The 16,304-nt window shown below is 44.8% G+C and overlaps 1 protein-coding gene across 1 annotated transcript in view; it reads left to right on the top strand.

The window, feature by feature from the left end:
• ADGRE3 (adhesion G protein-coupled receptor E3) overlaps nucleotides 1–15,261 on the top strand; it is a 70,069-nt gene extending 54,808 nt beyond the window's left edge. Inside the window, exons 10-14 of the mRNA XM_017851219.1 lie at nucleotides 2,894–2,960; nucleotides 3,184–3,275; nucleotides 5,533–5,701; nucleotides 10,153–10,260; nucleotides 15,029–15,261. Of these exons, the coding sequence (XP_017706708.1) occupies nucleotides 2,894–2,960; nucleotides 3,184–3,275; nucleotides 5,533–5,701; nucleotides 10,153–10,260; nucleotides 15,029–15,067 (475 nt within the window). The 3' untranslated portion in view covers nucleotides 15,068–15,261. The remainder of the gene's footprint in view (nucleotides 1–2,893; nucleotides 2,961–3,183; nucleotides 3,276–5,532; nucleotides 5,702–10,152; nucleotides 10,261–15,028) is intronic.
• Nucleotides 15,262–16,304: the final 1,043 nt, after the last annotated feature.

Below are 16,304 nucleotides of genomic sequence, written 5' to 3'. Positions count from 1 at the left end.
AGGGAGGGAGGGAGGAAGGGAAAAGAAAAGAGAGAGCTTTATTGGCAGTATTGGTTTGCAAACCAAAAAAAGAAAGTCTCCAGCATGAGCCACAGGTGCTCCCTCTTTGAAAAGGGGAAGCACAAGTTAGGTTTTATGCCTCACTAGATCTGTATTACACAACAGAGTCATAAACATTCAGGAGGTTTGGAAAAGCTGTACCAATTTAAGATGAGAGCAGAGTGCATGCACAATGGATAAACATATACATATAACATACATCCCACATTCACTTTGGGGCAGGATTTTAGCATTAAAATAAGATGGAAAAGCCGGGCGCGGTGGCTCAAGCCTGCAATCCCAGGACTTTGAGAGGCTGAGGCGGGTGGATGACCTGAGGTCAGGAGTTGGAGACCAGCATGGCCAACACAGTGAAACCCCGTCTCTACTAAAAAGACAAAAAGCCGGGCGTGGTGGTGTGTGTCTGCAATCTCAGCTACTTGGGTGGCTGAGGGAGGAGAATCACTTGAACCTGGGAGGTAGAAGTTGCAGTGAGCTGAGATCATGCCATTGCACTCCAGCCTGGGCAACAAGAGCGAAACTCCATCTCAAAAAAAAAAAAAGACGGAAGACCAGGCATGGTGATTCACACCTGTAACTCCAGCACTTTGGGAAGTCAAGGAGGAAGGATTGCTTGAGCCCAGGAGTTCAAGACCAGCCTGGGCAACATAGCAAAACCCCATCTCTACCAAAAAAAAAAAAAAAAAATCGTTTTAATTAGCTGGACATGGTGATGCATGCCTATAGTCCCAGCTACTTAGGAAGCTGGGGCAGGAGGATCCCCTGCGCACAGGAGTTCAAGGTTGCAGTAAGCTGTGATAGAGCAACTGCGCCACAGCCTGAGTGACAGAGCAAGATCCAACTCTAAAAAATATATAAATAAAATGAAATAAATAATGAGGAGGAATGTGGCTCTACACCAAAAGTTGAACCATAGGACACAAAGACAGTTTGTGCACATCCTCTATAAACTAACTGAAACTGACTTAAGATCCACAACTGCTTTGACTGGTTGCCTTTCCAGTCAGTTATGTGGTCTGGATCGTATATCAGAGGTAGAAGGGGACTTACCCCTTCCTGTGTCCGAGTGTTCTCATTGTTCAATTCAGGATATCATTAGGAGATATACCTAATGTAAAGGACGAGTTAATGGGTGCAGCACACCAACATGGCACATGGATACATATGTAACAAACCTGCACGTTGTGCACATGTACCCTATAACTTAAAGAATAAAAAAAAAAAAAAAAAAAAAAAAAGACCAAAAAAAAAAAAAAAAAGGGGGGGGGGGGGACTGATGGCGCCCATTGCTCTGGAGTTTAGCAAGTGTGCATTTTCTTGTAGCCAGAGGAACTTAGAGAGTTGCTTCACCAGCCAGGCCCTGAACCCTCAACCCACAGGTAACTTGGTTTCCTTAACCTTAGGGTCCATCTTAGTGGATATAGAAGTGTCTATTTCAGTCTCTTGGATCACAAGAGTTAGGTCCCAACTTTTTTTTTTTTTTTTGCGACGGACCCTGGCTCTGTCATCCAGGCTGGAGTGCAGTGGCGGGATCTCAGCTCACTGCAAGCTCTGCCTCCCGGGTTCATGCCTTTCTCCTGCCTCAGCCTCCTGAGTAGCTGGGACTACAGGCGCCCGCCACCACACCCAGCTAATTTTTTGTATACTTATTAGAGACAGGGTTTCACTGTGTTAGCCAGGATGGTCGGATCTCCTGATCTCGTGATCCACCCGCCTCCGCCTCTCGAAGTGCAGGGATTAGGGGCGTGAACCACAGCGCCTGGCCAGTACCAACTTTATTCTTCCTGTGATTTGAGCTCTCAAGTCTCAGTCCCCTCATTAGCGAGATGAGAATAATAGTTGTCCCCATTGTTCCAACTTCACAGTGCTGGTGTGAAAATTCAACAGGACTGTGTTCCTAAAATGCTTAACAGGACGATGTTCCTCTTAGCTGTTTGGTGCCTATTATCCTAGAATCACACCACAGTTACTGAAAAGCTTAAATTCTATAAAAACCCTAAGAATCTGGTAATGTCACAAAGCTGTGTCCACCCCAGCCAATAGAGATCAATCTAGCTATATTAAATCACGTACTTAAATTCCAAATTAGACTCTGTACACATACCAATTTAAATGTATATCTCCAATTGTGTGTAATAGGTTCAATAAGGATCTAAATGAAAATATATTTTGTATAATTCTACTTCAAAATACCTTGAGCTATGAGTACTTTTTATGTTGCAGCATCCATTTTAATTTGAGTCCATAATTTGTTGTTGTTTTCATTTTAATCATAAAAATTTTAATCACAAGTTTGTTAAATTTTTTTCATAGTTTTTGAAATATATAAAGTAAAAAGTGAAAGTGGCTGTCACATGTGATGTGTGGATCAAAGCTGCAATCAAAATGTGTAATCAAAGCTGATTGTTAGCCGGGCGTGGTGGCTCACGCCTGTAATCCCAGCACTTTGGGAGGCCAAGGGGAGCAAATCACATGAGATCTGGAGTTCAAGACCAGCCTGGCCAACATGGCGAAACCACATCTCCACGAAAAATGCAAACATTAGCCAGTGTGGTGGTGCACATCTGTAATCCCAGCTAGTCAGGAGACTAAGGCAGGAGAATCACTTGAATCCAGGAGGCAGAGGTTGCAGTGAGCAGAGATTGCACCACTGCACTCCAACCTGGGCAACAGAGCAAGACCCTGTCTCAAAAAAAAAAAAAATTCCTGATTGTCATCTGCTGACTTTCAAGAGAAACTGGAAACAATTCTCTGGTAGGAAAAGAGTCACTTTATGTTGATCTCATGTGCTTTCTCCGATCTCTCTTTGTATCTCTTTTCCCATTGTTCCTAGATGCTGGCTCCACCTGGACCAGGGATTCATCTGGGGTTTCCTTGGCCCAGTCTGTGCCATTTTCTCTGTGAGTATGTGCCTTTGATTTTCCCAAATTAAGAACAACCAAGAGAAGTGCTGGGTACAAGATGGTACAAGGGGCTTGCATTTCCACTGTTGGCTGGATCCATTTTCCACCTGCTACCAATTCAATCCCATGTACAGGGAGGTTGGACTCCTGTGTGCAATTTAAAGTGGAAACCATACGTTATTTTAACTTGCATTCTGCCTTGTTTGTGTTGGTCCTGCAGGTGAATTTAGTACTTTTTATCTTGGTCTTTTGGATTTTGAAAAGAAAACTTTCCTCCCTCAATAGTGAAGTGTCAACCATCCAGAACACAAGGTAGGATGTGACAAATGGTACTTCCTACTCCCTTTGCTTCTGCCGATCCCTCCTACATATCCATACACACGTACACTCAACAGCCATGCTCCCAGGACTAGCAAGACTACTGTAATCTTCCACCATCACAATTAGTGAGAACCTATATTAGCTAGAATACCAGCCAAGCTGCTGTGAGAAAAAGTTGTCCAAAAAAAAAAGAATAAAATAGAACTTCATTTCACTCTCATGTTGCGACCCAGAAGTGAGCAGTTCAGGGCTAATAAAGAAGCTCTGCTCCACACAGTGTTCCAGGGTCTCAGGTTCTTTCTACTTTGTTGCTCCACCATCCTCTAGAAGGATGTTGCCCTTGTCAATATCCCATCCATGGGAAGGAGGTCATATAGGAGTTGCACTTGCCACATTTGCTCATATCTCATTGGTTGATCTTGGTCACATAATAACACCCAGCTGCAAGGGAGGCGAGAAATGTAGTCTCTAACCAAGTGACCATGTGTCTTGTTTTAAAACTCAAAGGGGAAGAGATCTAACACTAAAAGGAAGATGAAAAGGGAGAAAAACATTCATTTCCGCCACACTACACAAAATGCACACAGGAGTATGTTTTTAGTCAAAAGCAACCAACTCAGATTTGCTAATCCAACAGTTACTAAAAAGCTTAAACCATATAGAAACCCTAAAAATTAATCTGGTAATGTCACAAAGCTATATCCACCCCAGTCAATAGAGATCAATCTAGCTATATTAAATCACGTGCTTAAATTACATATTAAACTCTCTGTACACATACCAATTTAAATGTTTATCTCCAATTGTGTGTAATAGGTTCAATAAGAATCTAGATTAAAATACATTTTGTATAATATTTCAAAATATCTTAAGGTATGAGTATTTTTATGTTGCAGCATCCATTTTAATTTGAGCATGTAATTTGTTGTTGTTTTCATTTTAATCATAAAAATAAGACAAGTTTGGCCCGGCGCGGTGGCTCACGCCTGCAATCTCAGCACTTTGGGAGGCTGAGGTGGGCAGATCACACACGAGGTCAGGAACAGAGACCATCCTGGCTAACACAGTGAAGCCCTGTCTATACTGAAAATACAAAAAATTAGCCAGGTGTGGTGGTGGGCGCCTGTAATCCCAGCTACTTGGGAGGCTGAGGCTGGAGAATCGCCTGAACCCAGGAGGCGGAGGTTGCAGTGAGCTGAGATCACACCACTGCACTCCAGCCTGGGCAACGGAGCGAGACTCCATCTCAAAAAAAAAAAATTATATGACCCCTGTCTATAAATGATGAGAGTAAGAGACAGAAAAAGCATCCAGGTTTTTAAATGCCTTATGTATGTGTGGTACTAATTTTGTCCCATACATTGTCCTAAATACTTTCCCATGTTAAAGTCTCACGTAATCTTTATAGCAACCCCATGAAATAGGACAATTTTTTTTTTTTTTGAGACGGAGTCTCACTCTGTCGCCCAGGCTGGAGTGCAGTGGCCGGATCTCGGCTCACTGCAAGCTCCGCCTCCCGGGTTTACGCCATTCTCCTGCCTCAGCCTCTCGAGTAGCTGGGACTACAGGCACCCACCACCTCGCCTGGCTAGTTTTTTGTATTTTTTAGTAGAGACGGGGTTTCACCGTGTTAGCCAGGATGGTCTCGATCTCCTGACCTCATGATCCACCCGTCTTGGCCTCCCAAGGTGCTGGGATTACAGGCTTGAGCCACCGCGCCCGGCCAACAATTATTAAGATAAGGGAACTGAGGCTGGGCGCAGTGGTTCACACCTGCAATCTCAATACTTTGGGAGGCCAAGATGGGTGGATCTCTTGAGGTCACGAGTTCGAGACCAGCCTGGTCAACATGGTGAAACCCCGTCTCCACTAAAGATACAAAAATTAGCAGGGCATGATGGTGCATGCCTGTAGTCCCAGCTACTGGGGAGGCTGAGGCAGGAGAATCACTTGAACCCTGGAGACAGAGGTTGCAGTGAGTCAAGATCATGTCATTGTGCTCCAACCTGTGCAACAGAGCAAGACTTCATCTCAAAAATAAAATAAAATAAAATAAAAGTAAGATGAGGGAACTGAGTTGCAAGAAGGTAAAGCAGCTTTCCCAAGATCACACAGGTAGCCAGTGCTGGTTTCCGTTTAAACCCAGGTAGTCTAGCTCCAGAGTTCTCACTATTAACAGCTAACTAGAGGGGTGTTCATGCTCTTTATTAGTTTTTCGACATCCTAATCTCTGACTTCCTCCTCCCAGGATGCTGGCTTTCAAAGCAACAGCTCAGCTCTTTATCCTGGGCTGCACATGGTGTCTGGGCTTCCTACAAGTAGGTCCAGCTGCCCGGGTCATGGCCTACCTCTTCACCATCATCAATAGCCTCCAGGGCTTCTTCATCTTCTTGGTCTACTGCCTTCTCAGCCAGCAGGTAAACACTGACCCCTTTCTTTGTTACTTTAAACTTAAGAAAATTTTGGAAATGGAGTTTAATGGGGATTTAAGTCAACATTCTCTAAATGTTCCATATGAGATTATAATCCACCTATAAACACTCTATTTTCTCTACTTTAAAAATGCTACTAGTTGTTAAGATACATCATTTATTAACACATTTCAGAATATAAATAATTGCTATGTCAAAAAAAATGCCTTTTTCTCAGTTTTCCCACTTGTAATAGTCAGCTAATGCTATGTAACAAGCAACCTCAAAAATCTCATTGGTTTAAACACAAATATTTGCTTTTCTTATTCATGGGTCTACGGGTCTGTTGGGGTTCACATGATCTTAGCTGAGCTCAGCTTGCCTTTGCTCCAGGATGCAGATTAGGTTTAGGCCTGCTCTTTGTGACTCATCCTGAGGCTTAGGCAGAAGTGGGAGCAACTCCCCAGCAAATATTCTTCTCCTAACAATGGTGAAATCACAAAGAGGCAGACCCTACTGGGCAAGGTCACTCAAGCCTGTGATTCTTCTTGCATCGCCTCCACTAATATCCTATTAGCCAAAGCAAGTCACACGGTCAAGCCCAAAGTCAATGGGAAAAGAACACTCAACCCACCAAGAGACTAAGACAGAGTGTAATACAACTACAAAGGAGTGAATCATGGAGATCAGCAATGCAGCTAACACACCACTTCACATGAATTCTTTTTTTTTTCCAACTATTATTTTATTTATATTACTATCTTAAGTTACATGGAAAAAGACACCCAAGCACTTCTGCCTTATTTCAGAAAAAGTTTCCAATCGGCAGGGTGCGATGGCTCACACCTGTAATCCCAGCACTTTGGGAGGCCGACATGGGCAGATCACTTGAGGTCAGGAGGTCCAGACCAGCCTGACAAACATGGTGAAACCCCCATCTCTACTAAAAACTACAAAAAAATTACCCAGGCATGATGGGGGCACCTGTAATCCCAGCTACTCGGGAGGCTAGGCAGGATAATCGCTTGAACCCAGGAGGCAGAGGTTGCAGTGAGCCGAGATTGTGCCACTGCACTCCAGCCTGGGCAACAGGGCAAGACTCCATCTCAAAAAAAAAAAAAGAGAAAAAGGAAAAGCTTCCAGTCAATACCAAGTATATGGTGCTGGGATTGCAGCCGTAAGCCACCATGCTGGGCTGATTTATCTCTTTTTCTTCAAGACATATCAGATGATACATGCCCCTCAGAGCCCTCACTGTCCCGAACTAGGTCACATTCCAGAATCACACAGCCTTCCTTGTAACACTGGCTGTCTTCAGGGGCAAACTCATAGATCCATCCCAGTCTGCTACTGCAGTTTTTGCAACTCACATCTCAAACCATGGAACAGCAGTGGGCACGATGAGGTCTTTTGCAACTCACATCTCAAACCATGGAACAGCAGTGGGCACGATGAGGTCTTGAACTTCACTGTACTGCAGGTTAACTGCCTTGTTAAAGAGAAACTGGGGCCAGGCACAGTGACTCATGCCTATAATCCCAGCACTTCAGGAGGTGAACTCATCTCCACTTGGTTCGCAGGCACCACTGGGAGAGCATTTGTTTCGTCATCATCATCATCATCATCATCTTTTTCTTTTTTCGAGACAGATTCTCGCTCTGTCACCCAGGCTGGAGTACAGTAGCTCAATCTTGGCTCACTGAAACATCCGCCTCCCAGGTTCCAGAGATTCTTCTGCCTCAGCCTCCTGAGTAGCTAGGACTACAGATATATGTCACCACACCTGGCTAATTTTTTTTTGTATTTTAATAGAGACAGGGTTTCACATGAGCATACGAAAACACTTATATGTACCCTTCCCTCAGTTTATCTCAGTTTTTGAGGCATATCATAGCATCCAGTTTTTGTTTGTTTGTTACTTGTTTTTTTGTTGTTTTGTTTTTTGTTTTGAGACGGAGTTTTGCTCTTGTTGCCCAGGCTGGAGTGCAATGGCACAACCTCGGCTCACTGCAACCTCCGCTTCCCGGGTTCAAGCGATTCTCCTGCTTCAGCCTCCCGAGTAGCTGGGATTACAGGTGCATGCCTCCACACCCAACTAATTTTGTATTTTTAGTAAAAACGGGGTTTTCCATGTTGGTCAGGATGGTCTCGATCTCCTGTCCTCATGATCCGCCCACCTCAGCCTCCTAAAGTGCTGGGATTACAGGCGTGAGCCATCGCACCTGGCCTAGCATTCAGTTTTTAAAGATATATACAGTTTTATTTCATATGGCTACTAAATTCAAAACAGTTTGTCTGCAACTGAACAGTAGTGTGTGTCTTCCAAGAATGTCCCTTACTAAGGGGTGCTCAGGGATAATCTAGACTGCATGCTGTCTCCAAAATGGAACCCAGCCAGGCGTGGTGGCTCACGTCTGTAATCCCACGCTTTGGGAGGCCGAGGCAGGAGGATCATCTGAGGTCAGGAGTTCAAGACCAGCCTGGCCAACATGGTGAAACCCCGTTTCTACTAAACAATACAAAAATTAGCCGAGTGTGGTTGCACATGCCTGTAATCCCAGCTACTCGGGAGGCTGAAGCTAGAGAACCACTTGAACCTGGGAGGCAGAGTTTGCAGTGAGCTGAGATCATGCCATTGCAGTCCAGCCTTAGCAACAGAACAAGACTCCGTCTCAAAAAAAAAAAAGAAATTACTCCAGAGGGTTTCATTTTGTTTATATAACGAGTATAAGTCATTGCTTGTGTTATTGTTATGTATTTATTTATGTGTAGGTATGGGTGTTTATGGCATATCAGAATGGTTCTTACCAGTAGCAATTGTGTTCCTACCATGGGACAGTTAGCAATGTCTGGGGAAATGTTTGCCATAACTAGGGTGGGGTTTGCTACTGGCATCTAGTGGGTGGAGGTCAGGGATGCTACTAAATATCCTAAACAATCCACACAGGACAGCCCTCTCCAGCAAAACATTATCCAACCCAAGACGTCAATAGTGTCAATGTTGGGATATCATGGTATGGCAGATGCTGTCCATGGCCCTCTCATATCCCTTTGGCTTCTGTCTCTACATGCCTGGAGTTACTTGTTGCGAACACATATAACTGTGCCTGAAGGCTTCATACTGCCCACAGGACATGCCTGGCCCACGCACAGGGCAAACTGGTGATGCCAAAGAGTAACGGCCCTTGAGAGCGGCCATCAACCCATGACTGATGGGAGCTGGTGGATAAATACCCCAGCTCCCTCCTCCTTCAGGCAAGTTGACTCTAAGGTAGTTCCATGCTGTACCCCAGAGCTCCTGAATGGGACTGAGCCCCAGATTCCCACAATGGAGATATCCTTAATTATGCATTCTTTACCAGCTGCCTTCTCTTCCCTGTCCTGCTTCCTCATTGCCCTACTGGTGCTTCTTGGGATCACCCCTCAAATAAACTCCTTACACTTCAACCCTTGTTGCAGGGTCTGCTTCTGAGGTGCCCAAAACCAAGACACATTGAAGGGTACTACCAAAATATTATTGGTGATTTTCACTAGATTGAGGAATTATATGTAACTTCTATTTTCTTCCTTTTCCATATGCATATCTTATAAATTTTCTATTTTTTTCTTTTCTTTTTCCTTTTTTTTTTTTTAGACGAAGTGTCGCTCTGTCTTCTAGGCTGGAGTGCAGTGCTGCAATCTCAGCTCACTGCAACCTCCGCCTCCCAGGTTCAAGCAATTCTCCTGCCTCAGCCTCTGGAGTAGCTGGGGTTACAGCCATGCACCATGTCTGGCTAATTTTTGTATTTTTAGTAGAGATGGGGTTTTGCTATATTGGTCAGGCTGGTCTTGAACTCGTGACCTCAGGTGATCCACCCGCCTCGGCCTCCCAAAGTGCTGGGATTACAGGTGTGAGCCACCACACCCGGCCATAAATTTTCTACAACAATTATATACCCTGTAATGGAAAATTTGTATTGTGGTAAAACATACATAATATAAAATTTACCTTTTAAAGCATTTTTAAGCGTACCATTAGTAGCATCACATTCGCGATGTTGTCCAACCATCACCAACATCCATCACCGGAACTTTATTCATCTTCCCAAACTGAAACTCCATCCCCATTAAACTCCCCACTCTCCTTCCCCCAGGCCCTGGAAACCACTATTCTACTTTATGTCTACATGGATTTGATGACTTTAGGTACCTCATATAAGTAGAACCATACAGTATTCGCCTTTTGAATCAGCTTATTTTACTTAGGCTGATGTCCTCAAGGTTCATCCGTGTGGTAGAACATGTGTCAGAATCTCCTTCCTTTATAAAATTGAATAATATTCCATTGTACGAATAGACCATGTTTTGTGAAAATAAATAAATAATAATACATCTCTATCTTCTTCCTGACTCACTGACCTGTCTGCTCTTCACCAATGTTAGCAAAACCCATCCAGGTATTTCCTTTGATGTTCCAGGTCCAGAAACAATATCAAAAGTGGTTTAGAGAGATTGTAAAATCAAAATCTGAGTCTGAGGCATACACACTTTCCAGCAAGATGGGTCCTGACTCAAAACCCAGTGAGGTAAGTGAACATGTGAATTGTTCTAATGTTTTACATACTCCTCTCTTGACACTGCAAGCTTCCTCTAGTTTGGGGGTGTTTGTTTGTTTGTTTTTGTTTTTGTTTTAAGTTCCGAGGTTACATGTACAGGATGTGCAGGTTTGTTACATAGGTAAACGTGTGCCATGCTGGTTTGCTGCACCTATCAACCCATGACCTAGGTATTAAGCCCAGCGTTGGCTGGGCGTGGTGGCTCATGCCTGTAATCCCAGCATTTTGGGAGGCTGAGGTGGGTGGATCACCTGAGGTCAGGAGTTCAAGACCAGCCTGACCAAAATGGTGAAACCCCATCTCTACTAAAAATACACAAATTAGCCGGGCATGGTGGTATGCACCTGTAGTCCCAGCTACTGGGGAGGCTGAGACAGGAGTATCACTTGAACCTGAGAGGCCAAGGTTGCAGTGAGCCAAGGTTGCAGTGAGCCAAGGCTGCACCATTGCACTCCAGCCTGGGTGACAGAGCGAGACTCCGTCCAAAAAAAAAAAAAAAAACAGCGTATATTAGCTCTTTTCCCTAACGCTCTCCCCCTCCAACCTCTCCCAACAGGCCCCAGTGAGTGTTGTTCCCCTCCCTGTGTCCATTTGTTCTCATTGTTCAGCTCCTACCTATAAGTGAGAGCATGTGTGTTTGGTGTTCTGTTCCTGCATTAGTTTGCTGAACTTCCTCTAGTTTTTTAATGTAAATTTTTCTTTTTTCTTTTTTCTTTTTTTTTTTTTAAGAGACAGGGTCTTGCTCTGTCGCCCAGGCTGGAGTGCAGTGTGCAATCATAGCTCACTGCAGTTTCGACCTCCTGGGCTCAAGCAATCCTCCCATCTCAGCTTCTCGAGTAGCTGGGACCACAGGTGTGCACCACCATGCCCTGCTAATTTTTGTTTGTTTGTTTGTTTTGTTTTGTTTGTTTTTTGAGATGGAGTCTCACTCTGTCACCCAGGCTGGAGTGCTGTGGCCGGATCTCAGCTCACTGCAAGCTCCACCTCCCGGGTTCACGCCATTCTCCTGCCTCAGCCTCCTGGGTAGCTGGGACTACAGGCGCCCACCACCACACCCGGCTAGTTTTTTTTTTTTTTTTTTGTATTTTTTAGTAGAGACGGGGTTTCACCGTGTTAGCCAGGATGGTCTCGATCTCCTGACCTCATGATCCGCCCGTCTCGGCCTCCCAAAGTGCTGGGATTACAGGCTTGAGCCACCGCGCCCGGCCAATTTTTTTTTCATAGAGAGAGATGGGGTCTCCCTATGGTGCCCAGGCTGGTCTTGACCTCCCAGCTCAAGCAGTCCTACCACCTCAGCCTCCCAAAGTGCTGGAATTACAGGTATGAGCCACTGCACCTGGCCTATATTTTCCCTTTTTGTCATTTATTCAATGGTTCCACCAATGTAGGCCCAGATGCGGTGGCCTCACACCTGTAATCCTAGCACTTTGGGAGGCCCAAGGTGGGTGATCCGGTCCAAGAGAATCAAAGACCCCATCCTAAGCTAACATAGTGAAACCCGTCCTCTACTAAAAATACAAAAAATAGTGGCGTGGGTTGGGCAGGCACCGTAGTCCAGCTACTTGGAGGGCTGAGGGCAGTGAGAATGGGCGTGAAAACCTGGGAGGTGGAGGCTTGCAGTGAGCCCAAAATCGCCGCCACCTGCACTCCAGACTGGGAAGGACAGAGTGAGGAACTCCCGGCCTTCAGAAAATAAATAAATAAATAAAATTTCACCAATGTAAAATAACAATAATAAAAAAGGAAGCCGGGCGGCACACAGTGGGCTCACGCCTGTAATCCCAACACTTTGGGGAAGCCGAGGTGGGCAGAATCACCTGAGGTGGGATTTGAGGACCAGGGCCTGACTAACATGGAGAAACCCTTATCTCTACCCAAAAAAATTACCAAAATTAAGCTGGGGCATGGTGGGCACATGCCTGTTAATCCTAGCCTACCTTGGGAGGCTGAAAGCAGGGAGGAATTGCTTGGAATCCGGAAGGCAGAGGTTGGCAGTGAGCCAAGATCACACCATTGCACTCCTGCCTGGGCAACGAGAGCAAAACTCCATCTCAAAAAAAAAAAAAAAAAGACCCAGGTGTTGTGGTGTTGTAGTCCTAGCTACTTGAGAGGCTGGGATGAGAGGATCGCTTGAGCCCAGGTGTTTGACACCAGCCTGGGAAACATAGGGCAGCTTTGAAGAGCTAGTCTGAGTACAAACTCGCTTTCCTGGAGGGTATGAGGAAGAGTCCTTTTCCTGATAACCTGGTTTGAGTTCCTCATTCTGTTATATTTTTCCTCAGTGACTCCTCTCTACTCACTAACAGCACTTAAGCTGGTTTTCATATGTATTCTTGTTGTGCAAAGATGTATGAGTAAAACATATCAAGAACCAATGCAATCTAACACAGACTCCCACTGGGAGAAATTTACAAGCATAGGCATAGCAGAGTGATCTTCTTTCCCCAAATGCACCCTGTACATAAAGATGTGGATGTGAGCCCCACAGAGTGAGGGTACGCCATGGAAGAGGCTCCAGGATACGGATTCTGCCCCAGCTGCTCTGCATAATTACAGAGGATGAGTGCAGGGAATCATGGGACCTTCCTGGGGGAGGAAATGGCCCTGTTAGAAAGACAATACTTCTGGAATCTGGTTGCTGGTATTCTGTTCTTCCATTGCACTAACTCAGGCTCAGTGTACCACAGAATGAGCTTTCTGCTCTATGTGACATTTCTTTCCATATTTGGCTTTTTGAATAAATGACAGAATAGACGTCTAAAAAGAAGCTGGGCGTGGTGGCTCACACCTGTAATCCCAACACTTTGGGAGGCCAAGACGGGAGGATCACTTGAGTCCAGGAGTTTGAGACCAGCCTGGGCAACATAGTGAGACCCTGTCTCTTCTTTTCTTTTTTTTTTAGACAGAGTCTCATTCTGTTGCCCAGGCTGGAGTGCAGTGGTGCAATCTCGGCTCACTGCAACCTCTGCCTCCTGGGTTCAAGTGATTCTCCTGCCTCAGCCTCCCCAGTAGCTGGGATTACAGGTGCCTGCCACCACACCCAGCTAATTTTTTGTATTTTTAGTATAGATGGTGTTTCACCATGTTGGCCACGCTGGTCTCGAACTCCTGACCTCAAGTGATCTGCCCACCTTGGCCTCTCAAGTGTTGAGATTACAGGTGTGAGCCACTGGGCGTGGTGGCAGGCATCTGTAATCCCAGCTACTCAGGAGACTGAGGCAAGAGAATCGCTTGAACCTGGGAGGCAGAGGTTAGGATGAGCCAAGATCGTGCCATTGCACTCCAGCCTGGGAACAAGAGTGAAACTCTGTCCTTAATTATTCTCAACAAGAGTAAAAGTGCTGACTGTTGACTGTGACTTGTGAAAGGTTTCCCAGATAATCCAAAATAATTCCCAAAGCTGCCAGCATTCTAGATACTGGTTCTCCACAATGGAATAAGGAAAATCGTTTTTATTATTATCACTTAACATTGTGGAAATTGAATAATATGAGTGTATCTTTGGATGGGGAAAATATCAAATATAACCTGGGCAATAGAGTGAGACCCTGTCTCTACAGAAACATTAAAGAATTAACCAGGTATGGTGGTGCATGCCTGTAATTTCAGCTGTTCGGGAGGCTGAGGCAGGAGGATTGCTTGAGCCCAGGAGGCAGAGGTTGCAATGAGCCAAGATCATGCCACTGCACTCCAGCCTGGGTGACGAGCAAAATCCTGTCTAAAAAAAAAAAAAGAAAGAAAAATTATATATATAAAGAGGCCAGGCACACACCTGTAATCCCAACACATTGGGAANATATACACATACACATATGCATATATATATGAATCTCTCTTTAAGGAATACATTAGCTTTGGCCAGACATGGTGGCTCATGCCTGTAATCCCAGCACTTTTGGGAGAACAAGGTCGGAGGATTGCTTAAGGTCAGGAGCTTGAGACCTGTCTGGGCAACAAAGTAAGACTCCATCTCTATAGAAAAATCTCTGTGCTTCTATTTTTTAGGCACAAAGTTTGAGTAAAAAGCTAATGAAACTCTTCTTCTATGGACAAATTTGACCTTGGGTTAACTTTCTAACTCTGCTCCCAAGAAACTTGATAAAGTTGGAAGGTCAGTTAGGTTGCTGGGCAATGTTCCCTATGGGAAAGTCATGCTTGACTTGTAAATTGCATCTGGATGGGAAATTCTGTGAATGAACCATAAATACCAGGAAGGAAGACATAACTTTGAACTTCTTGCACACAGCTCTTATAACTAGGCTAGGAACCACTAACCTCATAGGCTTCTTCAGGAGATGTTGGTTCCTCTGTGGAGCTTGGGGCTTCTAAACCAAGCTGTTAGTTGTGGGGTGCAAAGAGAATATTTGTTGACTTCTACAGTGTGTCAGGCACTATGTTAGATAACGGGCATTCAAAGAGGAACAAAGCCAACAAGACTCTAACCTTTCTTCATAGACAAAAAACATCCAGGGGACTGAAATTTCCAGAGTGGAATATTATGTCTGAAAATTTATCAAAAATAATAATTCTTCCTGCTGAATTTTTGATAAGTCTTCCCACTCTAAGCCAAAGAAGACCACATCTGCCCTAGGATTTTTAAATGCTAGGAGATCATGCCATCCTTGCCTGCTGGTTCAAGCTGGGTTTAAATCACTCCTGCTCTTTTCCATGTTGTTGATTTTGTTTGTTTGCTTTATTTTACCCTTACATCCACCTTTAATCTAAACCTTTTTTATAGGGGGATGTTTTTCCAGGACAAGTGAAGAGAAAATATTAGAACTAGAACATTCAACTCCATATGGAAAATCATACCCATGGATCTTTTTGGCATTATGAAGAATGAAGCTAAGGACAAGGGAATTCATTAAACATATCATCCTTGGAGACGAAGTCATCAACCTTTACTTCCCAAAGTGTTTGTTCTGCATAATAGGCTCTCAAAAAATGTGTGGTAAATTGCATTTCTCTTCACTATGCTGTATTCTGTCAATGCTTGTCCCTGGAAACCCAAAACGTGACCACTGCAAATATTTCCTTGACTTTTTGTAAATGAAGAGGTCCTTTACCTCAAGTCCTTAGTCCCACTCATCCTAAACTTGCCCCTTTTTTTTTAAGACAGGGTTTCACTCTGTCACCCAGCTGGAGTGTAGTGGCATGATCATAGCTCACTGCAGCCTCAAATTCCAGTAGTAGCATGATCATAGCTCACTGCAGCCTCAAATTCCAGAGCTCAAATGATTCTCCCGCCTCAGCTTCCCAAAGTGCTGGGATTACAGGCATAAGCCACTGCAACCGGCCATAAACTTGCTCTTTTTTTTTTTTTGAGATGGAATCTCACTTTGTCGCCCAGGCTGGAGTGCAGTGGCACAGTCTCGGCTCACTGCAAGCTGTGCCTCCTGGGTTCACAGCATTCTCCTGCCTCAGCCTCCTAAGTAGCTGGGACTACAAGAACCCACCACCACGCCCGGCTAATTTTTTGTATTTTTAGTAGAGACAGGGTTTCACTGTGTTAGCCAGGATGGTCTCGATCTCCTGACCTCATGATCCTCCCACCTTGGCCTCCCAAAGTGCTGGGGTTATAGGTATGAGCCACCGCACCTGGCCTAAACTTGCTCTTTAAACTCACTCATTCCCTCAAACCATCAGCTTCCTACTGGCTTTACTTCCTTGCTAGATACAGGCTAACTTTTTTTTTTTTTTTGAGATAGAGTTTTGCTCTTGTTGCCCAGGATGGAGTGCAATGGTGCAAGTGCAACCTCCGCCTCCTGGATTCAAGCGATTCTCCTGCCTCAGCCTCCCAAGTAGCTGGCGTTACAGGCATGCACCACGACACCCGGCTAATTTTGTATTTTTAGTAGAGACAGGGTTTCTCCATGTTGGTCAGGCTCGTCTCGAACTCCCAATCTCAGGTGATCCACCTGACTTGGCCTCCCAAAGTGCTGGGATTACAGGCGTGAGCCACCACGCCCGACCCAGGCTAACTTCTTTTTTTTTGAGACTGAGTCTCGCTCTGT

The sequence above is a fragment of the Rhinopithecus bieti genome, unplaced genomic scaffold, assembly GCF_001698545.2.
Source record: "Rhinopithecus bieti isolate Rb0 unplaced genomic scaffold, ASM169854v2 scaffold_33432, whole genome shotgun sequence".
Taxonomy (NCBI): Eukaryota; Metazoa; Chordata; class Mammalia; order Primates; family Cercopithecidae; genus Rhinopithecus; species Rhinopithecus bieti.
The sequence above is the reverse complement of the archived record's forward strand: the minus strand, read 5'-3'. Positions and strand labels throughout refer to the sequence as shown.